At 62.5% G+C, this 24,327-nt stretch overlaps 3 protein-coding genes across 5 annotated transcripts in view; all 3 read left to right on the top strand.

The window, feature by feature from the left end:
- Positions 1–6,047, top strand: part of Mta1 (metastasis associated 1) — a 35,566-nt gene extending 29,519 nt beyond the window's left edge. For 2 of the 3 annotated variants that reach the window (XM_077799665.1, XM_077799664.1), the window contains 9 exons: positions 122–237; positions 511–662; positions 759–948; positions 1,114–1,203; positions 2,176–2,328; positions 2,497–2,532; positions 4,948–4,979; positions 5,183–5,334; positions 5,412–6,047. In XM_077799665.1, the coding sequence (XP_077655791.1) occupies positions 122–237; positions 511–662; positions 759–948; positions 1,114–1,203; positions 2,176–2,328; positions 2,497–2,532; positions 4,948–4,979; positions 5,183–5,334; positions 5,412–5,562 (1,072 nt within the window). In that variant the 3' untranslated portion in view covers positions 5,563–6,047. Of the gene's footprint in view, positions 1–121; positions 238–510; positions 663–758; positions 949–1,113; positions 1,204–2,175; positions 2,329–2,496; positions 2,533–4,947; positions 4,980–5,182; positions 5,335–5,411 lie in introns of those variants that run through there. The other variant, XR_003302277.2, reaches the window with a different exon arrangement.
- A 3,445-nt stretch (positions 6,048–9,492) lies between these two features.
- Crip2 (cysteine rich protein 2) lies at positions 9,493–14,354 on the top strand. The gene is made up of 8 exons (XM_026405541.2): positions 9,493–9,589; positions 12,323–12,417; positions 12,485–12,542; positions 12,706–12,846; positions 12,927–12,995; positions 13,077–13,171; positions 13,597–13,654; positions 13,750–14,354. Exons 1-8 carry the CDS (start codon positions 9,547–9,549, stop codon positions 13,815–13,817), a joined length of 627 nt encoding a protein of 208 aa, XP_026261326.1. The 5' UTR covers positions 9,493–9,546; the 3' UTR covers positions 13,818–14,354.
- A 6,392-nt stretch (positions 14,355–20,746) lies between these two features.
- Positions 20,747–22,354, top strand: LOC113194437 (cysteine-rich protein 1). Its single transcript, XM_026405527.2, has 5 exons — positions 20,747–20,872; positions 21,742–21,836; positions 21,914–21,971; positions 22,051–22,097; positions 22,227–22,354. Exons 1-4 carry the CDS (start codon positions 20,833–20,835, stop codon positions 22,089–22,091), a joined length of 234 nt encoding a protein of 77 aa, XP_026261312.1. The 5' UTR covers positions 20,747–20,832; the 3' UTR covers positions 22,092–22,097; positions 22,227–22,354.
- The last annotated feature ends 1,973 nt before the right edge of the window (positions 22,355–24,327 follow it).

The following is a 24,327-nucleotide window of genomic DNA, read 5'->3' as shown; positions in this document are numbered from 1 at the left end:
GACTGGGAGGACAGCTCCACCTGGTGGTGGCCACTCCTAGAAATGCCAAGGCACAGGGACAGGGGTCTGGCTACCTGGCTGCCTCACAGGGCTGCTGTGACTGCTCCCTCCCCCCTTTAAGCAACAAGCCAAACCCGAACCAGATCAGCGTCAACAGCGTTAAGGCCAGTGTGGTGAACGGCACAGGGGCGCCAGGCCAGAGCCCCGGGGCTGGCCGGGCCTGCGAGAGCTGCTACAGTAAGTGCCCGCCTGGCACCCACTGGGGTGGCAGGGGCCGCAGGGACGTCACTGCCGCCATGGTGCCATGTGGTCTCTGCAGGCCCGTGACCTGGCCTGGGGTGGCCTGTGACGGTGGGGCTGTAGCAGTGGGGGGTGAGGAGAGCTGGGAGCATGCGGGGTTCCCTGGGTGGGTGGGGGCGGCTGCGGCAGGGGCGGGGGACACTGTGGAATGCTCTCTGCACCGTTGGTTCTGCTTAAGAATCCGTCTATTTCCAACTTTGTTGTCCGTAGCCACACAGTCTTACCAGTGGTATTCTTGGGGTCCCCCTAACATGCAGTGTCGCCTCTGCGCATCTTGTTGGACATATTGGAAGAAATATGGTGGCTTGAAAATGCCAACCCGGTTAGATGGAGAGAGGCCAGGACCAAATCGCAACAACATGGTAAGTGGGACGAGCCTGCCACCCGCTCTGCGTCGGCCACAGGCCCTCGGCCCTCGGTCATGGCGCTGTGTTGGGCCGGTGCGCCCCCTTCCGCAGAGTCCCCACGGCGTCCCAGCCCGGAGCAGCGGGAGCCCCAAGTTTGCCATGAAGACGAGGCAGGCTTTCTACCTGCACACCACCAAGCTGACCCGGATCGCCCGGCGCCTGTGCCGTGAGATCCTGCGCCCATGGCATGCCGCACGGCACCCCTACATGCCCATCAACAGTGCCGCCATCAAGGCTGAGTGTGAGTCTTCCTCCTGGTGTCCGTGTACCTGCGGTGGGTAGGCGGCTTCGGGGCCTGGCCGTGGGGCCAGCAGCATCTGGGCCCAGGGAGAACACCCAGATTGGGGTACAGGCTCTGCTCAGCTCCCTGGGGGCCCAGCCCCTGATACACCTTATCCCTCCACAGGCACTGCCCGGCTGCCCGAAGCTTCCCAGAGCCCACTGGTGCTGAAGCAGGCAGTGCGGAAGCCCCTGGAAGCTGTGCTCCGGTATCTCGGTAAGCTGGCGGTGGCAGGGGTCCAGGGAGCCGCCCTTGGAGCTTCCAAAATGGAAGCTTCTGGTGCAGCCCACAGCTCTTTCATCCAGAGGCTTGAATGCTCCTGGGACGCCCCTCTGGGTGCCTTGCACTATGCCAGTCAGGCAGACCCACGGGCCTTGCGCCCCTGCCACCAGGGTCACAGTGAGTCTCAGACACTGCGGGGTTTAGCCTCCCTGAGGCACACCGAGGACCCCCTTCAGAGTCCCCGCACACCCTGATGCCCACAGGGAATCCTCCTGGACCCAGGCGCCTCCATAGGCAGCACTCAGGCCTTTGCGGGCCTTTTTGGGAAGGAGGCGCATACCTGGCCACCATCCTTGCTGGGAGGCCCAAGACTCCAGCCATGTGCCTGGTCCATCCAGAAGCATGGGCCCCAGGCCTGCAGTGGGGGTGCCCCGCCAGCATGATGCTCGAGCAGGCTCATGAGTCAGTCCTCCCAGGGTGGAGGTGCCTGTCCTGGGAAGGACGTTCCGGAAACATGAGCTAAGTGTGCTCTGCACAGACACAGTTGCCTGGCACCGTTCCCTCCCCGGGGCCCTGGGCCCCAGGGCTGGCCCTACCCTTGTCCTGTGGAGGAGGTGGCTGGGGTGTCTCTTTAGCTAGGCCAGTAGTTCAGCATCTGGCCAGCGGCCAGCCCTCTGATACCATCTCTGATGGCTTAGACGCGGAGGCTGTCAGATGGGCCTGCAGTGTTTACGGGCCTGTCTGGGTCCTAGAGGCTGCGGGCACTGACCCAGCACTGCAGCAGCTCCCAGGGCTGCGGCTGGCCCTCCTGCAGGGAGCCTGCCCGCCGATGGTGTCTAAGCCCCAGCCCTGCTGGGTACTGGTCTCCATATAGCCACTTGCCCAGAGTCTTGCGGGCCCTTGGGGTGGAGGACCCGGTGGTGTCACTGCCAGGCTCTGACACTCGGCCTTCTGCTGCTCCCACAGAGACCCATCCCCGACCCCCCAAACCCGACCCTGTAAAGAGCGCGTCCAGCGTACTCAGCAGCCTGACCCCTGCCAAGTCGGCCCCGGTCATCAACAATGGCTCCCCCACCATCCTGGGCAAGAGGAGCTATGAGCAGCACAACGGTGTGGATGGTGAGTCGGGTTCTGCTGCCCGCCCTGGTGGGGAGGCCAGGCAGGGTGTGTACAGGGCACAGCCTCCTGCCCTGGGCTGCACACGGCCCGTGCTGGGCCTGACGGCACTGCTGACTGCGCCAGTTGATGGTGTTTTCTCTCCCTCTCTCCTGCCCGTGGCGCTGCCAGGCAACGTGAAGAAGCGCCTCTTGATGCCCAGTAGGGGTAAGGCCCGCGGCCACTGGCGTGTGGCGAGCCCGCGTGGTGCCTGTGTGTGCTGTCTGCTCGCCGTGGGCGGCTCAGGGCACGTGCAGGGGCAGTCTGCACGGGCCCGGCCACAGCCTCACCCCGTGCTTCGCTTGGCCTCGCTGCTCGCTCACAGAGAGCCCATGAGCTCTGGCCTCTGGCCTGCGTCCTCCCGGCCTGGGCCCTGGGGTGGACTGTCCTTGCACACGTCGCCCTGGTGCCCCCACTGCCATCGCGCTGTGACTGCTCGCATGCCCTCAGCCCCACCCTGGGGCCACGCGGTGCTGCCTGCCATCCCCTCGCGCATATGCTGGGTGGGGCCGGCGGCTGGTGGAGCATCTTGCCGTGGGTGGCTGGGCCACGCCCAGGCCTGGTGCCTCCCGACGGATCCGTCGGAGCATCTCTTCAGGCCCTGCTTTGTTGGAGCAGGGTGGCAGGACCCCAGTCTACCCTGGGGGAGCAGGTGCAGGCCCTAGCCCCAGTGTCACCAGCAAGCCCTGAGGGGCAGCCACCAGGATGGGCCTGCTCAGGCCCCTCCCCAGGCTGTCAGGACAGGTGTGCTGCTCTCACCAGCAAGCTGGCTCAAGGGAGGGGCCAGGCACTGCCCCAGGAGGTGGCAGCCACCCAGCTGTACCTTGTGCCCTTGGAACATGCCCACTCAAGGTGGTCTTAGGACCTTGCAGGCCACTGGGCACCCTGGCAGGCATATCACTATGGGGTCAGCCGGCCACTCTGGGGCTGCAGGGTGAGCTCACACCTGGGCCTGTCCCTTCCATCAGGACCCATCTGGACAGGGCCTCTGGGCTGTCTGTTGGCAGGGCCGCCCTAAGAGCTGGCCTCTGGTTCTGTGGGAAGCTGCTCACAGGCAAGTTGGTCCAGTCTGTTTATTCCCACTGAGTTTTCGGAAACCCACCTCCTTGGATCCTAGTGTGTGGTTCCTAGTGGTGGGCACCTCCCAGGAGGCAGGGGTGGCCTGTCCAGCCCTTTGGGGCACCACAATGGCCTGTACTCCACAGGGTCAGATCCCAGGTCAGAGGGGCTGGCCATGAGACCAATCCTAATCCCAGACTGTGTACTGTAGAGGGCTAGAAGCTGTGGGTCAGCTGGATGTTGGCTCAGCCTCCTTGCGGACGCTGAGGGGAGACTGTGGCCTGGGGTGGGGACTCTGTCCTGCCTGGGCAGGTGTGAGCTCTGGATGAGGGCCTGCCCAGCTCATGGGGCCTTACTCACTGCCCACTGCCCTGTGCTGCCCCGCCCCACCCCGTCCCATGCATGCTGCTCACCCTAACTCTGCCGGTCTTCTTCCCTCTGCCATCCGTCGCTCTGGCAGGCACTTACCTGGGTAAGTAGCTTTGGTGCTAATGGCTGTCCCCGGGCACAGGGCTGGCTGGGATTCTTGCAGGTGCCATGAGCAGGCTGTCCCTGTTCAGGCACTATAGCCCAGAGACCTGGGGCCTAGCCCTGCCCCACCTAGGGAGCCAAGCAAGCTGGGCCCCAGTGCTGTGTTCCTATATGAATACACGACCTGTGTAACTCCACGTCACCTCAGCCACAAGAGTGGGAGGTCCTGCTCCGTGTGTGGATGTGTCAGTACATTCCACTGTCACGTGTGACTGAGAACAACAAATAGGAAATACAAAAATAAACTAAAAGTAAAAGCTGGGCCCCAGGAACACCCTACATGAGGAGTCACTCTGGGTGGAGGAGGTTGGGACTGGAGGGGTGCTGTGGGGGCCACCAGGGCCTGACCAGGCACCAAAGGGCTGAGGCACCCTTTCCTGTCCAGTGCTGGGGACAGGCTGTCCAGAGACCACTTTAGTTCTCATGCTTACATTGGCTGTCAGGGCCAGGAGGTTAACAGTGGCCCTGGGTGGCGCTGGCCACCACTGATGGAGTCTGAGCTTTACCTCTTGGCCCTACTCTGGTGGCATCCCTCTGGGAACTGTCCATGTTGAGCCTTGGGTGCCCTCCTTAGCAGCTGGCACCAAGCCACAAGTGGGCTGAGGCTGCCTTGCAGAGGGGCTTCTGGGGCTGCTGACCTGAATACAGCCATGGCGCGTCGTGATAGTGTGTCGAGGCCCAGCGGGGTGGGTGGTCTGCCTGCGGGGAGCCGGCCGTCAGACTCCCTTCTCTTGGCCTTCTGCCTGGAGCCCAAGCGGCTGCATCGTCTGCTGCCCAGGACAGGTAGCTCTAAGAGCTCATGGATGTCGAGCCAGCCTGGGACTGAGGACCTGAGTCCCCACATCCCTAAGCCCCTTGCTGTAGGCCATAGATCCAGGGATGACCCCAAGAAGCTGCCTGTGTCCTGGGCCTGGCTGAGGGCCATCAGCAGGCAGTGTGGGTGCAGGATGCCCTCCCCTGACCCAGGCTCACCTTCTGTCCTTTCCTCACCAGGTCTGGCAAACCACGGACAGACCAGGCACATGGTAAGAGCCAGCGACCTGTTGGGGGTGAGGCCCAGGCCACCCTGCCAGTGCCGTGGGGCAGACCAGAGAGGTGGCACTGGCCTCTTGCGGGACTGAACAGCCCTCACAGGCTCCCTGCCTGGCCTGGCCTGGGGTGTGTGAGCCACACATGGCAGGGTCTCCTGTCTCTCCCTAGGAGCCCCTCATGCTCTTCTCCCCCCCAGGGACCAAGCCGGAACCTGCTGCTCAATGGGAAGTCATACCCCACCAAAGTGCGCCTGATCCGGGGGGGCTCCCTGCCGCCTGTTAAGAGGCGACGGATGAACTGGATCGACGCCCCGGATGACGTGTTCTACATGGCCACAGAGGAGACCAGGTGGGGCCCTCGCAGGGCAGGGCCAGGGTCTCCGCCACCCTTCCAGCACTCACCAGCCTGCCTGCCTCTCCCCACAGGAAGATCCGCAAGCTGCTCTCATCCTCGGACACCAAGCGTGCTGCCCGCCGGCCCTATAAGCCCATCGCCCTGCGCCAGAGCCAGGCTCTACCGCTGCGGCCACCCCCGCCTGCACCAGTCAACGACGAGCCCATCGTCATCGAGGACTAGGGCCGCCTGCCCTTGCCCGTGTCCCTCGAGGCCTACACAGATGGCGGTCTCCTCCCCGCCAGACTGCTGCCCGCCCCTCCTCTGTTTCTGTAGTGCCCACCTCCCGCCCTCACCTGCAGGACTCGGTTGTCGGGGAAGTGTGGCCTCCTCACTCACTCCGAGAGGCCGAGGAGTCCTTTTTAGCTTTGTGTTTACTGTCTGGCTGGAGCAGACGAGGAGCCGCCCTGCCCTGCACGCCGTGGGGCTCTTGCCCGGGCCGGGCCCTAAGGTTTTGTTGTGTTCTGTTGAAGGTGCCATTTTAAATTTTATTTTTATTACTTTTTTTGTAGATGAACTTGAGCTCTGTAACTTACACCTGGAACGTTAGGATTGGAGCGGCCGGTGGTGGCCGAGCTGCCTGGCGGGGTTGGCCCCTTGTCTTTTCAAGTAATTTTCATATTAAACAAAAACAAAGAAAAAAAATCTCATAAAAAGGAAAAAACCCAGCCAACCCTTCCCTGTGTCTTTTGTTCCCAGCCCGTCTCCCAGTCACGGGCCTGGGGCCTTCCCTCACCTCAACACCTGTGAAGACCCCGGGTCTTCCCTTGGCGGGTCGGGGCCCAGGACACCTCTTCCCACACTTGCCCCAGCAGTCAGGCCAGAATGGTGGGCAGTGACTGGGGCAAAGCAGCTCTCCTCAGGGCAGCCCGAGAGGCCACCTCAGCCCAGACCTCCTGGGGCCAGGGGCACCCTAGGCTGACCTTCAGAGCCCTGATCCAGTCCTTCCCCTGCTACCTTCCATGTCAGCCAGGGCAAGGGCCTCCCCTGAAGAGGAGCTATACTGAGACTGCCTAAGGCCAGGGTCATGGGCACAACTGGGCCAGCTTGGCCTGAAAGCTCTAAGTCCAGGGCCCACGCCCTACACTGGCCGGCCACCCCAGCAGGTGCACTTCTCCACAATGAGGATTTGCTCAAATTTCAGCAGAAATTTCCCTGCTCAGAAATCTTATCTCAGCCTGTCCCTCACCCTTGCAGGCATGGGGACAGGTGCAGGCTGGGCCAGCCTGAGGGAGGAGCCTGGCTCTAGGGCCTGCCCTTCGGCCATTACTGCTCATCTGGCCCCTCCCCACGAGGCAGTGGGCTCTGCTTTGGGTTCTCCCACCCCCAGCCAAGGCATTAAAATAGAAACCACTTCTGCTGCTGCCCTGGGGATAGATAAGGGGGTATCTTGGCCTCCCTCTGTGAACCTGTGATGGGGCCCGACTTGGGGACAAGCCCATGTGCTGGGGACACAGCTACAGTGGACACCTACCTATCTTCCCAGGTCACTGACTCCCTCTTCTCCTGCTAATTTTAGTCTTCATTTGGCCCCATGCCCTTGGTCCCCAACTAGGCCTTGAGAAAGGAGCCTCAAGCTTTTGGCAACTGGGGGGGGGGGTCTGGGGAAGGGGAGGGGGCTTTGGGTCAGCTCGAGCAGCCCCTGGCTCAGCGGTGCCCTTCCTCTTCAGGCAGTTTTTGTCCCCGAGGCTGTGGGGTCCTGGAGGCCTGGTGTGGGAAGGGCAGGTCGGCTCCCTCTACAATGCCTACCTCAGGGCCAGGCCCTTCCACCTGTGCCAGGCAGGGCTTTGGCTGTGTGCCCATCTTCGATGAGGATGAGGGGTGGGCAGAACCAGGGCCCGGGACTGGGTTTCTCAGCTTTGCTTTGTCCTCCTGAGGCACTGCTGATGGGGAAAAGGACCTGCCTCCCCAGGGTAGGGTTAGGGCCATCCCCAGAGGGCAGGCATGCTCTGAGGGACCTGAGGGTGGGCCTGGAGACCTGGTTCTAATAGCCCTGGCCTCCCTGCCAAGGCCCACCTCAGAGCCTCAGTCCAGGATGCACCCTTCCTGCATTTGCCACCAAGCCCATCCTAGGTTCCCTGCAGCAGGGTGACTGGACAGTAGGGCACCGTGTTACTGGGGCCCCAGGGGAAGGACCTCTGTTCCACAGCTGGTCACCTGCCTCAGCATCCAGGCCCCTGACTGCCTCCCCACACCCTGTCATCCTCCACTCAGCCTATGCTAGGTGCTTACACCTTCCCTTCTCCACACCAGGAGCCCATCCTGGCCCACCACTGCCCTAACCTCTAGCTCTTTGTGGCCTCAGAGGTGGAAGCCAAGGCTGTTGCTCTGTGCCTGTTGGCCCATGTCCATTCCTGTCAGGCCCAGTACAGCTCCATAACACCATGGAACCTCTGGCCTCGACCAAGGGACTGCAACTGGGGGTGAGCAGGGTAAAAGCTGTCAGCAGGACTCCCCTTCCCCTCCCCACTCCACCACCTCTTAACCCCGGGCATCTGGCCAGTGCTGAATGCCATTCCTTTGCTGCCACCCGTCCCAGGGTCCTCCACCCTCAACTGCTCTTCAGGCAAGGCTGGGCACCCTTAGGATCTGTCCTTCCAGAAAACACAGTCCTGCAAATATCAAGAAGTAGAGTGCTGTCAGGGGGGTGGTGCCCAAGTCCCCCCTTGGCTCCCAAGCTGGGGAAGGAGCTAGAGGGTACGGTAATGGGTACCAAGTGGAGGTCAGGGGGATGTGAATCCAGGCTGAGCAATGAGCTGGTGGTGAATGAAAGGACCCTGCCCAGGAAGGCACTGGCTGAATGCTCCCTGCCCCCATCTCTCACCTTGGCAGTCCAGAGGTGCCCAGGGGGAGCTGGTCAGGCTGGTCAGTCAGGCTTTGGGGGGGGGCATGTTTTGGTGCTGCCATTGCCATGGAAACGGCAGTGGCAGCCTGGTGTGTGCCAGGATGGGGGAAGGGAACCAGGGCAGGCCACTGCTACCTGGATCCTGGAAGGGGTGACGAAGCCACTTGGCCCAGACCTCAGGCTGGGTAGAGGCACCAGGCAGAGGAAATGAGGTGGACCTCAATGTCTGGCATGGAGCAGTGAAGAACGTGTCCAGAGTTGGCTGCCCAGACTGGGGCTTGGACGAGGAGTGTGAGGGTTGTTTCTGGGGCCCAGGTCCCAGCTGGGCAGTGGGCTGAGAAGGAGGACTGAGTAGACATCTGGGGGTCCGGAGGCCTTTGTCTTGGGGCAGATCCTTCTGGGGTCCAGGATGGAGGCAGGTAGAGGTTGGAGAGGCCAGGCAGGCCCCTGGTAGAGAGGACAGTGGTTTGCAGGGGGATGGTTCTGAGGAATAGGCAGGGTGGGAGACACCATCTGATTGGCAGGATCTCAGGCTGCCCAGCCCTGTGGAACGCTTTGGGGCCAGGAGCCTGGAACTTAGAGGCCCTGGGCCTAGGAAAGAAAGTAGCCAGGAACTCGCAGATGGGCGTGTCAGCCCTCAGCAGCCGGCTCGGAGGCCACTCGAAGCGGCCCCACTGCCCGAGTGGGAGTGCGTGCGGAGCAGCACCCGCGGCCCCCTCGTCCCTGCGCCAGCGCAGGCCGCCCCCTCCCGGCTCCCCACCCTTCCAGCCGTTTCTCGCGCTGTTTTTGGAAGTGGCGGCGCCTCCCTGCGAGTCCCGCCCGCCCGCCTTCAGCACCACAGACAGGACCGCTGGGCCCCGCCCGGAACCCGACGCCCAGCGCCGCGCAGCTGTTGCTGTGGAAACCGGGCAACAAAGGGAGGCGGTGTCGCGCGGCGGGTGGGGGTGGGTCGGCGCCCCGCGCGCGACCCCTCCCGCCGCGACTCTGCCAGGCGCCGGGGGCGGGGGCGGAGGACCCTTGACGGGTTCGCAGGGGGCACGCGCCGGCCCGAAGACCCGTTGTTGCCGTGGAAACGCTGAGGCGGGCCCCAGAGACCCGCGGAGCCAGCGGGTCTGGGCGCGGGGCAGGGTCGCCTTTCGCCCGCGGCAGGTGCGCCCCGCCCGCTGCATCTCCGGCGTCCCGCGGCCCGGGGGGCGGGCTCCCGAGGCCCCGCCCGGCCGCGGAGCCAATGACGGGCGGGGGGCCGGAGGGCGGGGCCGACTCGGGCGGCAGCGCGGAGAAGAGCGCGGGCGGAGGGCGCGGACAGATCGGGCGCACACACCATGGCCTCCAAGTGCCCCAAGTGCGACAAGACCGTGTACTTCGGTGAGTGTCCGCCCGCCGCCAGTCCCCCGCTGCACAACCGCGCCCCGCGGTGCGCTCGGGTTGGGGTGCGCGGCTGGAGCCCGGCTCTCCTAGCTACCCACGCGGGTGCGGCCGGAGGGTGCGGCCCGCGGGCAGCCACGCCAAGCCCTGGAGCTGCGGGTGGGGGCCGGTGGGGTGCGGGACCCTCAGCCCTAAAGCCATTTCCTCCGGTAACGACCCCGCCCTTGGGGCAGGGTCTTGGGCGCGCTCCGCAGCCGACACATCGCTGATCTCCGGCGGCGGCGCCACCCGGGGCGGGGTCGGGCGGGGTTGCGCGCTCCGGTCGTTCCTGGTCGTACCCCTTGGTCCCAGCCGGCTGCCCTTCCAGGCTCTGGCTCGCTTGGACCCAAGCAGTGACCCCAGAGCCCACTTGCTTCTACCCAGGCCGCTGGCCTAGGTCTGGGCTGCGTTGTCGGGACTCAGTCCAAGCGGGGGCGACCTTGGCCTCCGCCTCCAGCATGTCCCAACGAGTTCCTCTCCTTAGCGAGGTACCCCCGCAGTTTCACACCGGGGTGGAGGTGGGAGTGCTACAAAAGTCCTCACGGACTTGAGTTATGGGTGGCCTGGACCCCAGCCTTTTGGATGTCAGGACTGCTAGGGCAGGAGGCAGTATTAGGCAGCGGGGCTGGTCTCTTCCAGGCAGTCCCTCCTTTCAGATGTCCACCCAGACCCCTAACCTGTTCACTCACATCCTTGGGCTGCCCTGGGATAGCCCTGCTCCTTCTGACTGAGTCCCCACTTTCCCAGGGTAGCAAAGTCCCTGCCTATTGACAGAAGGACAGACATAGCACCAGAAATGAGGATAGCAGAAGGGTAGAACAGACAGGGTCTGCCAGGGGGTGGTCAGAGGAAGCCACTGGCTTCCTCAGCCCAGACAGGAGGAGGAGGAGGAGAGGCCACACTGCTGTTTGCTGTTCCCAGAGGGGAGGGACCGGATTTGGCCTGGAGTGTTTTGGCCTGGCCAGGAGCTGAGGGGCTTCCTGCTTCCTCCTCAGGAGCTGGCCCAGCCCTCAGTCCCTGTCCAAAGAGGGCTTGTCCCTACAAGGCTCAGGGTGAGGAGCAGAGGCCAGGGCCCTCGCAGTCTGGCTGTTCATGACTTTATCCCAGACCCCAGCTTAGGATTCTCTGGAGCCTTGGCCAACAAGCAACCCGGAAAAAGATCTCTGCCACTTGGAAGAGAGGAGAACAGGCTCCTCAGCCCCAGAGGCTCTGTCCTGCCTGAAAGCCCTGAAGGCAGGGGTCCAGAGCCCTGCCCACTCCACCACCAGGCTGCAGCCCAGCACCCCCGCTACGCAGACCCCAGCCAGGACATCCTAGAGGAACCTTAGGATTTGTGCCTGTGTCCTCGAGAACGCATGTGGCCTGGTGGGGAGCCCTTTCCCTTCCAAGCTATTAGACTTGATCGATTCTGTGTTCCCAGCTCAAGTCGATGTGGCCATCGACTCAGCCAGTGGGTCTGAGGGTCAGTTCCCTGCCCCCACATGGCCCATGGCCCAGAGCTGGCCAGAGGAGCCTGGTTCTGGCAGCCCTGGACTGCAGCTGCCACAGCCGCCGCTGGCGATCTCAACGACTTTCTTATCGCAGTGCTAGGAGAGGATGCCAGGCTGGGGAGAGGACCAAGCCCCCCTCCACCCAGCCAGCTCCTGTCTGCCTTGGGGTGGACACAGTGGGGGCCCTGGCTGATGGTGTCAGGGGAAGATGAGCAGGTACTCCTGGAGGATGGCCTTTCCCCGAGTTCTGGAGAACCAGCACTTGGGGCCCTGTACTGAGGAACCTGAAGCACCTAGTCTTGTGGCCCAGATCAGTACCCCAGGCCTCTCGAGGTAGGCTGTACCCTGCCAGGGCTCCATTCTCTACCTCTTGCCAGGTTTGCCAGGGTTCTGGCCCAGATGGCATGCACTGGGCCACACTGTGAGTGGGAACTAAAGAGCTGCTGGTCCTCTACCCAGCGGAGCTGGGGCCACAGCCCAGGGCCATGACACCCTCCTCAGCCTCCAGTCTAGCCCCTTCCCTCTGGAATTCCGGCTCTACTCCAGCCCTTCTTCCTGCCCTCTTCTCCACCCTTTTCCTGCTTTACTCCCATGGGGAGGCCCAGCTTCTGTCCACTTGGAGGCCCACGCTTCCGCCCTTTGGAAGGTGGCTCAGCAGCCTGAGCTCCCAGAGTGGGGATAGTGGGCACCCCACTCTCAGCAGCTGGTCTCAGACCTTTGGCGCCAAAGTGGCAGCCGGAGGAGACAGGGTGGGGGAGGGCCCAGAATGATGGAGCCAAATATAGACACATGGGTCCTGCTGGGGTCACAAGGAGGCCAGGGGCTGCTCCCTCTGCAGCCAGCCTCTGCCAGCTCCACAGGGCCCTTATGGGGTGGGGGTTGGTGACGTGTGCAGGAGAACAGATGTGGGGGAGGCAGGTGTGTGTGAGACAGGTGTTTGAGGGAGGTTCAGGTGTAAGCAGTTCAGTCAAAACAGGCATTGAGGGCATAAAAGGCGCTCCATCTGGGACCACTTACAAATGACAAGGACCTGGAGGGAGAGCAGGGGCTGGCCTAGGTGATGGGATTTTCCCAAGAGGGAAGCCCGCTCAGCTGGGAGCCCCTGAAGTGGGAGACAGCCAGGTGGGGCCTGGAAGCTGCGGGACTGGGAAGGGGACTGGGAAGGGTAGGTCCAGTGGCTGCCCTGACCCTCTGCTGCCCGCAGCTGAGAAAGTGAGCTCTCTGGGCAAGGATTGGCACAAGTTCTGCCTCAAGTGTGAGCGCTGCAACAAGACGCTGACCCCGGGGGGCCATGCTGAGGTAAGGTCAGCCCTGGGGAGGCGGGCAGGGCCACAGCTCCCCGCCCTAACCCAGCCTCTCTGCCTAGCATGACGGGAAGCCCTTCTGCCACAAACCCTGCTACGCCACACTGTTTGGACCCAAAGGTGAGTGCTGTGCTGGCCGACTGCCACGGGCTTGCCCCCTGGGGTTCCGGGTGGCCTGGAGGCCACAGAGCCCTGGGAGGGCTGTCTTCTGAGAAGCTTCAGGTGCCATGGGAGGGTGGGCCATGGGCACTGGCCACCCGGCTGATGTGCCTGCCACCCGCAGGCGTGAATATTGGGGGTGCTGGCTCCTACATCTATGAGAAGCCCCTGGCTGAGGGCCCTCAGGTCACCGGCCCCATCGAGGTGCCAGTGGTCCGAGCTGAGGAGCGGAAGGCCAGCGGTCCCACTAAGGGGCCCAGCAGAGGTGGGTTGGGCACCGCCAGGGGGCAGACGTGGGTGGGTGTAGGTGGCAGCGGCCCCCCTGACCCAGCTCCACACCCCCAGCCTCCAGCGTGACCACGTTCACTGGGGAGCCCAACATGTGTCCTCGCTGCAACAAAAGGGTCTACTTTGGTGAGTGATGGTGCCCGGCCCCAGCCTTGGGGAGCTTGTGCCCTGCGCTGTGCTGGACTTCATGCTTCTCCTCCCTCCTAGCCGAGAAGGTGACATCTCTGGGCAAGGACTGGCACCGGCCCTGTCTGCGCTGCGAGCGCTGCTCAAAGACGCTGACCCCAGGCGGGCATGCGGAGGTGAGGCACTGGAATTGGGGCACATGAGGAGAGGGAGGGCTGTGTGAGGACTCAGGGGCCCAAGCCCTTGGGCAGGGGCGTGTCATTGGGACGCCAGAGCCCCAGGGGCTGGACAGGAGCACATGGCTGGGGACTACCTTGGCCCACATGTGGGAGACTTGGCCATGGCTGCAGCTGCTGGGAGAGGCCCTAGGGGAGCCCGCAGGCTGAGGGCTGCCCCCTGGTGGCCAGGCAGAGACTCGCCCTGCACATGCTGGGTGAGGAGTGCTGGTGGTCACCCCCCCTACCCCCTGACTGCCAAAGAGAGTGGGCCTGGACATGGCCTTGTGAGCCTGAGGGCTCTTGGGGGGAGGCCGCAGGTGACAGTGGTCTCTGTCCCTGGGGAGGGGAGGGTTATGCCAGCACGCTCCTCATCCTGCCCACAGCATGACGGCCAGCCTTACTGCCACAAGCCCTGCTATGGCATACTGTTTGGACCCAAGGGTGAGTGTGGCCAGGTGTGGGTTGTGGGTGCCCCTCCTCTGCCCCAGGCCCCTGCTCCTTCCTTCCTTGACCACCTGGGCCTTCTTTCTCCACAGGAGTGAACACCGGGGCTGTGGGCAGCTACATCTATGACAGGGACCCGGAAGGCACGGTTCAGCCCTAGGCCACAGCCCCTCAGAGGGGCAGGGCCTTTCTGCCTTCTGCTGGACCCTGCCCCAGGCCCCCTCCTTGGCTCTGTGGGGGACAGTGGTCTGCTGCCAGTCCTGCCTCAGTGCATCCTGCCGCCAGCCCCAGGCCTGAGTGTTGGAGCGGAGCCTGAGTGGTGGTTCCCAGAGCAGCGCCCATGTCCAGCCCTGTTCTTGGTGTGTCAGACCCTCATGGTGCCTCGTGTGTTACTCACTGCCCCCTCCATTGCTGAGTGTGTCCCCATGCCCAGCATTCTCTGTGTGTCTGTCCCTATGTGTCCCCAAGTCCCTGGTGCTCTCTGAGGAAGCTGTGTTGCTCCCTACTTACTGCCCATTCCTGCCCACCAGTATTATTTATGCTCCAGCTTGCCGGTGATGGCCACAAGCTCACGGTGTCCTTAGGGCAGGGCAGAGCCCTGCCAGGAACCCTCTGCCTGGCTCCCACACTGCCCGCTCACCCACTTCTCTCATGGCTCTCACTTAGCTGCTAAGACTTTTGCTGTCAATAAAAGGTTTGAGGATCATAGAACCCAGTGCCATGGATGTGTATCCAGGACAAAGTCCCTTTGTCCTGCCCAAGATGCTTCCAACCAGTGCCCCTGGGCCTAGCTTCTAGTGGGGTTGAGATGTTTCTGAAGCAGAGCCTGGTTTTGGGCAGTGGTAGCATCACTGAGATGGGGTGGGCAGCAGGAGGCACACCTGTGCAGAGGTGAGAGGGGATGGGCGGGGTCCAACAGGATGTGGCCCTGGGTCATGATGAGATCTTGCAGGGGAGCCTGGTTTCTGGAAACAGCTGCAGCCATCAGAACCAGGTGGTGTAGGAGGGGTGGGTCTTGAGAACAGGCAGAGGAGGGAAGGGGAATTGGTGACCAGAGGAGTCCTGGGCAGAGAATGGGGAGCTGGTGAGGGGTGTGTAGGTGCCAAGGTGGACAGGCAGCCTGGGTGGGCTGGGAGGTCAGCAGTCAGGCCAGGCTCCGCCATGGCTGTTTTTCTCTGCTGCAGTCTGCAGGATGAACCCTTCATGAACTTAGCCTGCTTCAGGTGTGCAGGGTGACTCAGGGACAGAATGAGGGTGGTCATTTCTAGGTGAGGGTCTGCGGGTTCAATCCCTGCCTAAGTGGATTGGCAATAATACCAGAGTTCTGGCCTCCCCACGGGTTCAGACTACCCTGCTCACAGTGCTCCCTCCGCCTACTACCCTCAGCGCCCACCAGAGGGCACCCCTGCCCTTGGGCTCCGCGCTCTGGGTGTCGCAGGACTCGCAGCCAGACCCGCCCGTCGGGCTGCTGCTCCTGCTTTGCACCCCACCCAGGATACCTGGCCCATCTGAAGCTACCGGGCGTGGTCACCTCGGGGACATCCAAGGCCTGTTCTGGGTCCCCAGCTCGCCGTCCAGGCCATCGGCCAGGGGGTGGCTGAACCCGGATGCCGCAGGCATTGTCTTACAAGCAGCTTCCGCGGCTGGCTCTGGGGTCTGGCAGTGTCTCCCCTGCCCCCGTCTGGGTTGCTGCCAGGATGTGCGTCTAGCGGCCCATAGTGGCGGCCGCTTCCCATCCCAAGCGGACGCAGGTCCGGCAGCGCGCGGGACTCCGGCTCAGAGGCGCAGCTGAGACCCCCAGCCCCGCCTTGTTGCCCCTCCTGCCAGAACAAGTTCTCGCGGACAGGGGTGCGTGGGGACGCAGGCTGGGGATGGAGGTGCTGCCGAGCGCGCAGCGGGCCCCGCAGCCTCCGCCGAAACTATCTTCAGCGGTCAGTGGCATATTAGGGCAAGGAGACCCCCACCCTGGACTTGGGGTGATTGAGGACCAGGGGTCATTCCAAGTAGATCAGCTCCTGGCTCTACGGGCCGGACTGCTCCCCGTCTCAGGCTCAGCAGGGCAGGACTTGCCGGTTTCCTGCCTGGGAAGACGCTGCAGTGTTTGTTTCCAAGGGGTTGTCATGGAAACTGGGCGGCACAGCTACTGTTTGTCTGAGCCTTGTTGCTGGGCGGTGTCCGATGCACCATCAAGACACCTCTTTGGTGGCACTAGCTCCAGACGCCCCCAAGATGGACGGGAGGGGGGAATGGGTGTCTTTGTCCCTGGGAGCACGGCCCTCTCCCCCACCCACTGAGAGGCTAGGTTTTCGTGCACCCTCCCTCACACTCAAGCAGTGAGGCTGCTCAAAAATGCCATGTGACCACCTCACTCCCAGTTCAGGACCCCTGGAACCTCATACCCAGGCCACTCTGCTCAACTAGCTGAGCCTGGAGAGCTGGGCTGCGCATGCCCCCCCCCCCATGCTTCCCAGTTGCACCCTGCGCCATTTAGTGGCTGACTTCCCTGCCAGGTGTCCGTCCCAACCCCCTCCCCACCTCTCCCCTGCCTCTGACTCAAGCTGCTCCCATATCTGCATCTCAGCGAGGCAGCTCAGCCTGAGGCTCCCTGTGTCCCCACTTCCTGAGTTCCAAACTCCCAGCACCCACCCTCCAGGCTCATCTCAGCGTCCTCCGGGCCAGTGACCCTGGCATCAGCCCTGGCACCCTTCTCCCCAGAGACTTCCCCAGCTCTTGGCTCCTTGACCCTATCCAGTTCAGGTAGCTTCCTCTGGCCTCTATAGGAATTGGGGTAACATGACTCCTTCCTGCCCTTGAGTCTGGCTCACTGGCTTCTGGCTGCAGCCTGGGAGGCTGGATATCAAGAAAATAGCATGTTCCAGAGCCCTGGGCTCTGTGCTGTTGGGTGAGCACAGGCAAGGGCTGGCTAGGAACCAAAGTGGCCAGGTGTGGGCAGCCCTTTTCCCCAGGGCCTGACTGGTTTTGGGTTTGGCTCAGGGCCATAAACAGGGCCTCAGCTGCTGGGCTGTAAGTCTGGAATTTGAGGTGGTTCTGCTTGGGCTTTGGTTCTAGGAAGCCAACTGGGCATCAAGCCCAGCCACAGGAAGGGGAGGGCAGGACACCCCATCTGGCCAGACTCTGAGCCCTAGGCAGAGGGTGCAGCCCCACTAGCAGAGGCCGTACCCTTTGCATCACCCCAACAGCTATGTCGCTTTCAGGAGAGGAAAAAAACTGTCTACCTAGGCCCAAGGTATGATACCTGCAGGGCAGAGAGACCTGTCTGGGAATCACAATGTCCAGTCCCTCCTCACGCTCACTCCAGTATGTGTCCCAGCAGGTCAACCCTGGGGCCAGACCTCAGGCCTGACAGCCTTCCCAGGAGACAAACTACTGAAAATAGGCCCTGGGAACTTGCGAATGTCCTGGACTGGGCCTGGAGGAGGGGCAGGGCGGGTGGACCCTGGGGCGGCCTGAGCCTGGTCTGTCCCCAGGCTCAGCATACTTTCCAGCGGCAAGTGCTGGCAGAGCAGGTATCTGGGTGCAAAGAACACAGGGCAGGCCCAGCTGCCTTGGGGGACATCTTCACTGTCCACACCCTGAGCTGGGCACAAGGCTAGGTGCTAGGTGAGGGCTTCAGGGATGTGAAGGTGGCTGCTGGAGGCAAAGGCAAACAGCACACTCTGCCAAGGAACGGCCACCAGGGGCCCTTACCCAGAGGCTGAACTTTCCCGATGGGGGTGGATGACAGGATTCCTCAGCGGTCACTGGGCCCCAGGGGGCCCAGCCCTGTCTTCTCTGGCCGGCCAGCTGAGGGCGCAGGGGCGTGTGCAGAGAGAAGGCTGGGCAGTTGAGGAGGAATCTGCCCCCACCCCTCCAGGTCTTAGTGCCCTCGTGCTGTGCTGGTACAGGGCAGAATGTTCTGGCACAGAGGCACCCAGGGCAACAGCTAGGGGTGCTCAGTGTCCTGTCCTGCCCACCACACTGCCTTCCATTGATGCGACGCGTTCCAGTAGCACCTGGCAGGGGGTGGAGCTGCCAGGGCCTTCACCTGGACCAGTGGTCCTGAGTCAGGTCGACCCCTTGGATCTGGTCATGGCCCTCCTCCACAGGCAGCCTAGGTCAGAAGGGGCCAGGTGAACTGAAGCAAGAGGCCTTACACCTAGGTGGGGGCTGCAGCCTCAGGGAGGCTGCAGGGCCCCCGCTGGGCATGGGCATGGGGACTGGTGGCCTGCAACTGATGAGGGGTCCCCACATCCACAGGTAGGGTGGGTGGGGGCACATCAGCCTGTGGCTGAAGTTTTGGGAGAGTTCCAGGGAGAGGGTGTTGGTGTGTGTGTGCGCGCACGTGTGTGTCTTTGTATGTGCATGTTTATGTGTGTGTCTAAGCGTGCGCATCTGGAAAAACTGCTGCGTGTCCAACTCAGAGGGTGCCGCCCCAGGGCTCCCCCGCCTGGCATTCTCCTCCCCACCCAGTGGACATGGCAACGGGAAATAACAGCAGGGAAGGCCAGGAAGGACTCAGGATCTGGTTTCAGCGGTGGGGGCACCCTGGGCAGGGCAGGGTTGGAGTCCGGTATGGGAAAAAGAGCCATCCCTAGGGCGGGGCAGTGGACGGGGGACAAGGACCAGGTCATTTCTGCCACCTGCCCCAGAAAATGTCCCTCTGAGAGGAGCTGTGAAGCACCTTCCCAGGAGCCCCAGGGTAGGTTTGGGGTGGAGGCCGGACAGAAATTTGTGTGTAGCCATGTAATCTGAGAGACCCTACGCACAACACCAGACACACCTGATGGACGCAGCCCCACACAGGTATATCTGTAGGGGCCAGGACACGCGCGTGCACGTGTGTGTGTGTTGTACAGGCATCCAGTCCCTCCAGCTGCTGCAGTGCCTTATCCCGGTGCGGAGGCGGAGGTGGAGGAACTGTGCCAGGGGGCCGTGGCCTCCACCCACACACGTCCACGATTGGCAGTGGCTGGTCTTCTTTATAAACAGAAACAAAGTGGGTGTGTCCCGGGTGTGGTCAGGTTCCAAGGGCCTACAGTAGTAAGATCCCCCTGCCCAAGACTGTCCTGGCCCTCCGGGGCCTCCCTCCAGTGGCCAGGGGCCCTGCTTGATCCTCCTCTTTCTGTCCTGTGTTCCTGTTGACCTTCCTGGCCCTTGCGGTCTTATCTCTGCTGTGCTGAGGACTGAGGTCAGGGGATAAAGGAAGTCAGGATTTGCCCTCTTAGGGCTGGGGACATAGCTGAGTTGGTAGAGCTCTTGCCCCGCATGCACAAGGCCCTGGGTTCAATCCCCAGCATCATGGAAAAACAAAAAGAAAAAGGATTTGGCCTCTTGTTATCAGACTAGCTAAGGAGACTCTAAGGGGTGTGTTGGAGGTGGAGGATGGTTGTGTTGGTGGCCTTAAGTCCAGGAACCACACAGTGGCTGGAGACTGGGGTCCTACCCCTTGCATATCCGTGTGCACCTCTGCTCTGGAAATCCCAGCTGACAAGGGTCTTTAGTATGTCCTTGAGGACTGCAGCACTCGCAGTACCTCAGCCCTGGGCAGTGACCTGAGGGGTCCCAGGGAGGGTGGTGGGAACTGGTAAGTATTGTCAGGGGGAGGACTTGGCTTTGGGTTGTAGATATGGGGGAACTCCCCAGAGTGTGGCCTCTGCAAGGGACACATGGGGCCTTGGTCATCCCACAATCCTGGGAACTTTGACCCTCACTCCAGCTATGGCCCAGTGAGGAGCAGGGAGGGGGCATCCTGGGATGTTGGACCCATGGCCCTTCCTTTGAGTACTCTGGGGCAAGACCAGGGGCCTGGGGCATCAGGGAGCCTGTCCTCCTGCTCTGCTTCAGGGACAGGGCCTGAAGAGGCCCAGAGTGATGCCTGGTGTTTTGAGATGGGTGTACTGAGTGGAAGTGGGTGCTGATAAGGGGGTTAAAGGGCAGGCAGTGCAGGGAGAGGAAGGGCCCATATGTGTGCCAGGGCCTGGATGGAGAGAAGGCTGAATACTTCCTGTGGGGGCCCCCAGAGCAGAAAGGACTTCTATGGAGAGGGTAGCCCTCTGCTCCAGGGGTAGGTGGGCCTGGCTGACAGTGACCCCAGCACAGGAGGGTTAGATAGAGGGATGGGCCAGGGCATCCCCACTGAGGCTGAGGCCTGGACTAAGGGAGGCTGGAAGCCCCAGCAGTCCCACCCTGGTGAGGCTGCAGATGCAACTCATACCCCAGGTATCTGTAGGCCAGCACCAGCCCTCCTGATTCTCAACAGGCTGGGTCAGATGGTCTCTGGTTTCTGGCTGGCCCCCAATGTAGGCTGGAGACTTGGACCACTCTTGGTGCTAGGACACTTTCTGTAAAGATAAGGACCTTGGCCCCTGTCTCAGGTTCCCCCAGGCAATGGTTCCCGGGGCCTGGGCTCCTCTATCCTTGTGGAGGAGGGACTGCCATGGCCTGAAGTCCCCTCTTCCAAGTTCCCCAGGGACGTTCCGGCTGTGGTTCAGTGGACTTCCCAGAGAGCAGCAGGGTGGGGGTGAGCTGGCACAGCTCAAGTGCCCCACCCACTCCCAGGGTCTGGAGGGAGGAGGCTCCTGGCCTCTTTGTGAGTGGGAGATCAGAGCAGGATTCCTGGAGAGGTACCAGACTGAGACTATGGGAATGTGTCCCCAACCTTCTTTCTAGAAGAGGGGCAGGGTCAAAGTACGGGAGGACAATCCTTTCATGCTAGTTTGCATCTGTCTGTATTTTAGAAGTGACTCCTTCCTTCCCTGGCTCCGGCTGATCTGGGGCTTTGGCGGGTGCCTGCGAGTTGCCACTAGGGACCTGGTAAACCTTCCTGCAGAGAGCCCCTTGCCCCAGATCTGGGACTGTGGGCTGCTTGGCCTGGGGTGTGGACCTGCTGGAGCAGCCTGGTTCCCAGAAGGTCCCCATGTCTCCGCTGGACCCTCGGCCACTGAGCTCTGCCCAGAGGCGGGCGTGGACCAGATGATCTTTCTAGGCGGGTCGGTCTGGATGCGAGGTCTCTAGGGTACAAGTCTCTGCCTCGGGGCGGGACTCGCAGGGCGGGGTCCTAAGAGGCGGGGCCCCAGGGTCCCTGAAAAGCTTACACCAAGCGGGCGTCACCCAGTCTCGCGCCCACAGCCCGCTCTCGCCCAGCATTAGAAGCTCGTTCCGTACCCAGTATCGCCATGCCCAAGTGCCCCAAGTGTGACAAGGAGGTGTACTTCGGTGAGTGAATCCTGTACCCGGGCCTCCTCATGCGCGCACTGCCGGCCAGATGCGGAAGAGCGGCCGACCCTCCGGGGCGGGGGACGTACTGGCCATCCTGGCGACTTGGCGGGGGCCGCCCAGGTAGGCGCAGGGCCTCTGGAGTCCTGAGGGCCTCCTCGGAGCCAACCTGTCCGCCTGGCTCACGGTCGTCCGGGTGTGAGTTGGGACCCCCTGCGTTGGGCGGCCGGCTATCTCTTCCCATTCACGGTTTCTGTCTCCCTGCATCTGTGTCTCCCCATCTGGTGACCCCTGTCTTCGTGACTCCTGGTCTCGATGTTTCTACACTTTCCATCCACGCGCTTTGGGCGGGGTCCCCGAGGGATAGGAAGGAACGCGGGGCTGGGGCCTCCCCTGCCAGCGCTAAGTAGAAACAGACGCGGAAACCGACGCCCCGGGCGCGATCCCGGAACGCTCAGATGCGAGCGCCCGCCTTCCGGCCCCGCGCGCGCCCCGGGGAGGGGCAGGAGGGAGTGGGAGGTCCTCCGCCCCAGGAGAAAGGCGCCCGCAGGCTCCACCCAGTCCCCCGGAGCCCGGGGCCAGAGGGCTAGGCCAGGCCAGCCTGACCCCAGGCTTCCAGTCCTCCTACTCCACCCCAGCCCTCGGGGCGCGTCCCAGGCACAGCACCTGGAAGTGGCACGAGGGCCAGACTCCTCTGATTAGTTTGGCTGGGGACTAGAGGTGTGTCCCTAATATGTACAGGGGCAAGAAGAGACGGGGTGGGGGATGCTGCCAAGTTGAGAGAACGCAGTATGGGTGGACTGGAGGAGGGGTGTGAGTGGCGGTGTGCCAGGGCCTGAGAGTGGTGTCTCATGGGGACTTCCCTGCAGCGGAGCGGGTGACCTCGCTGGGCAAGGACTGGCATAGGCCCTGCCTTAAGTGTGAGAAATGCGGGAAGACGCTGACCTCCGGGGGCCACGCAGAGGTAGGTGGGCTGCGGGCCACTGGAAGGGGGAGTCATGCTGGGGCGAAGGCAAGCTACTCACGGCCTTTTCTCTGCAGCATGAAGGCAAGCCCTACTGCAACCACCCCTGCTACTCCGCCATGTTTGGGCCCAAAGGTACATTCTGGTAGTCTGCCAACCGCCCCCTCCCCCTCCCCCCCTCCATACTGTGTTGACCTTCCACATCTTTTTGCAGGTTTTGGCCGTGGTGGAGCCGAAAGTCACACTTTCAAGTAAACCCAGGTATAATCCTCCCTCCAGTCCCACCCAGCCCATCCTTCTCAGGATTCGGATGTCCCCCCAGGTCTGATACTCAGGGGCCTGGAGGCAGGGCTGAGAGGTGTACTCAAGAATGCCTGTCTCTCTGCACAGGTTGAGGAGACCCTATCCTTGGGCACCCACCGGGCCATTGCCCATTCAGCAGATGCCTGGCCTTATCCCAGACACCCAGGGCTCCTAATAGCCCCTTGTGCCTTCAATAAACCTGAACACGTGGAAGACATGTGTGTGTGTGTTCACTAGTACTTGGGCACACGTGTGTGCAGGTGGATAGTGCAAAGAAATGACATCTGGGAACTCCCAGCCCAGGGTGCTTGCTCTGCCTGCTGCAGAAGGCACTGTTGCCCACTCCCCTGAGGAGGTCTCTGAGGAGGTCTCTTTGCAGGGCATGAGTCCAGGCCTCCACCTCTGACCTCCAGACCCACAAAGGCCCTCCTCTTCGGTTCTGGAATGGGCTGGGCCAAAGGGTCAGAGGGAATTTGAGGCCTGGGAGTGGGTGGTGTTGGGAGGACTCTGGCCACAGGTCAGAGAGTGATTCAGCTGGAGCTGCTTCCCTTTTTGAGAAGCTTTGGGGGAGCTGTGCTGTGGATTCCTTGCCTTCCCACTTCCTGCTGCTCCACCCTTGTCCCCATCTACCCCAGATCAAGCTGTGGGTTTTTTTGCAGGGGCTTGCTATAGCTGCACAGCTAGCCATCCAGACACCGGACCCATGTTTGGGCCTCCCTGAGCAGGGACTCCCCATAGTGGCCTGTGCTGTCATGGTATGTCCTGGCTTTGCACAGTGGAGGGGGCCCTTTAGGAAACTCCTTTGTCAACCTAGCTCCTGCCCACTGGGCTACCGTCAGAACCCCACTGTCCCCTGGCAGCTCAGTCCCAGCTCTGGCCAAAGGTCTCCCAAACCCCTTTAGACCATCTGCAGACGGGAAGAGCCCAGGTCAGACTAGTGAACTGTAGGCATAAGTTGGCAAAGAAGGGGTGGGGAGCTGTCGAGGGTGGTCTGTAGAGCGGAAAGCTCGCGTCATAGGGCGATCCTGGAGGGCGGCAGAGGGGGTGGGGCAGCCAGGCGGGAGCCTAGGATGCTGACCTCCAGAGGCTCCCTATCCAGGTGGGGGGTGGGGGCTGAGGGCTGTGGCCCAGCGATACCTGGCGATACCTGGCGATACCTGGCGGCCAGGGTAGGGACAGCAGCTCCCCAACCCGAGGTCCTAGCCTCCTCGATGGTGCGTTGTCGCCGTGACTCCATTCCCCACATAGCTCACAGCCCCATTTGGGGCGACTTGGGGTGCACTGTCAGCGAGCAGAGAGTGGGAATCAGCTAAGCCCCAAATGGGGTTAAGAGCACCCCAGGCAGAAGGTCAGCAGTGCAAAGTCCCTAAGAAAAGATCCGTTGTCGTCCATCAGAAATCAAGCCGCGCAGGGTGGGGCTGGGGGAACAGTCTTCGCACCCAAAGCTCAGGGGGCGCTGAGAAAGGGATGGAGGGCAGGATTGCCTGGGACCTGGAGCCGAGAACAAGCCAGCAGCGTACCCCATACTGGGGGAGGAACTCCCGGCCAGGGACCTCAGAGCCGAGTCTGTTGGCCGCGACTACTGGCACAACGTTGCCACCGCCGTTCAGTTGAGGCCAAGGAAGCAGGACGTTCCGAGCCGGCGCGCCGCGCTCCCGCTTCCAGTGGGCGTGGCCAAGCGGACAGGTGCGTGGGGTGCTTCGTACTTCCCTCTCTAGCTGGGTCTCCTCCGCCTTCTCTCGGGCGCCCTCCCCCTCTCCACCTGCCTTCTTTCCGGCTTTATTGTGTAGTGTGCGCACGGTCCAGTCCACCGCCCCAGCCACACCTTCAGTGACGTGGAGCGCACGGAGTTCGTGCCAGAGTGTCCCAGCCACTGCCGATTCCCTCCTGCCATTCTCCCCCTGCCCGCTGGCCAGCCCTTTCCGGGCAGCCAGGGCCCTGCGAGTTTACCTCCTCCTGGCACTCCACACGGTCCGGCCTACCTGATGCGGGCTTTTGCAGGGGCTTCCTGCATTCAGAAGAACGCGAGGATTTCACCCAGGCTGCCCGCGGCTGGACAGGATTCCTAATTATGCGAGTGCTGTGGTTCTTTCCCACACACCAGGGTGAACTCTGGGTCCGTTTGCCATGTGATAGGGCTGTTGTGACCTCCCGCGTGTCCTTGCGAAGATGGCTCACAGCCTACCAG

This window comes from Urocitellus parryii, chromosome 6 (genome assembly GCF_045843805.1).
Source record: "Urocitellus parryii isolate mUroPar1 chromosome 6, mUroPar1.hap1, whole genome shotgun sequence".
Taxonomy (NCBI): Eukaryota; Metazoa; Chordata; class Mammalia; order Rodentia; family Sciuridae; genus Urocitellus; species Urocitellus parryii.
Note: the sequence above shows the minus strand (reverse complement) of the source record. Positions and strands in the feature narration are given on the sequence as shown.

Coding starts and splice junctions, on each gene's coding strand:
- Crip2 (XM_026405541.2), top strand. CDS start 9,547: ATGGCCTCCAAGTGCCCCAAGTGCGACAAGACCGTGTACTTCG. Junction 12,418..12,484: donor CCCCGGGGGGCCATGCTGAG/GTAAGGTCAGCC, acceptor CTCTCTGCCTAG/CATGACGGGAAGCCCTTCTG. Junction 13,172..13,596: donor CCCCAGGCGGGCATGCGGAG/GTGAGGCACTGG, acceptor TCCTGCCCACAG/CATGACGGCCAGCCTTACTG.
- LOC113194437 (XM_026405527.2), top strand. CDS start 20,833: ATGCCCAAGTGCCCCAAGTGTGACAAGGAGGTGTACTTCG. Junction 21,837..21,913: donor CCTCCGGGGGCCACGCAGAG/GTAGGTGGGCTG, acceptor TTTTCTCTGCAG/CATGAAGGCAAGCCCTACTG. Junction 21,972..22,050: donor CGCCATGTTTGGGCCCAAAG/GTACATTCTGGT, acceptor ATCTTTTTGCAG/GTTTTGGCCGTGGTGGAGCC.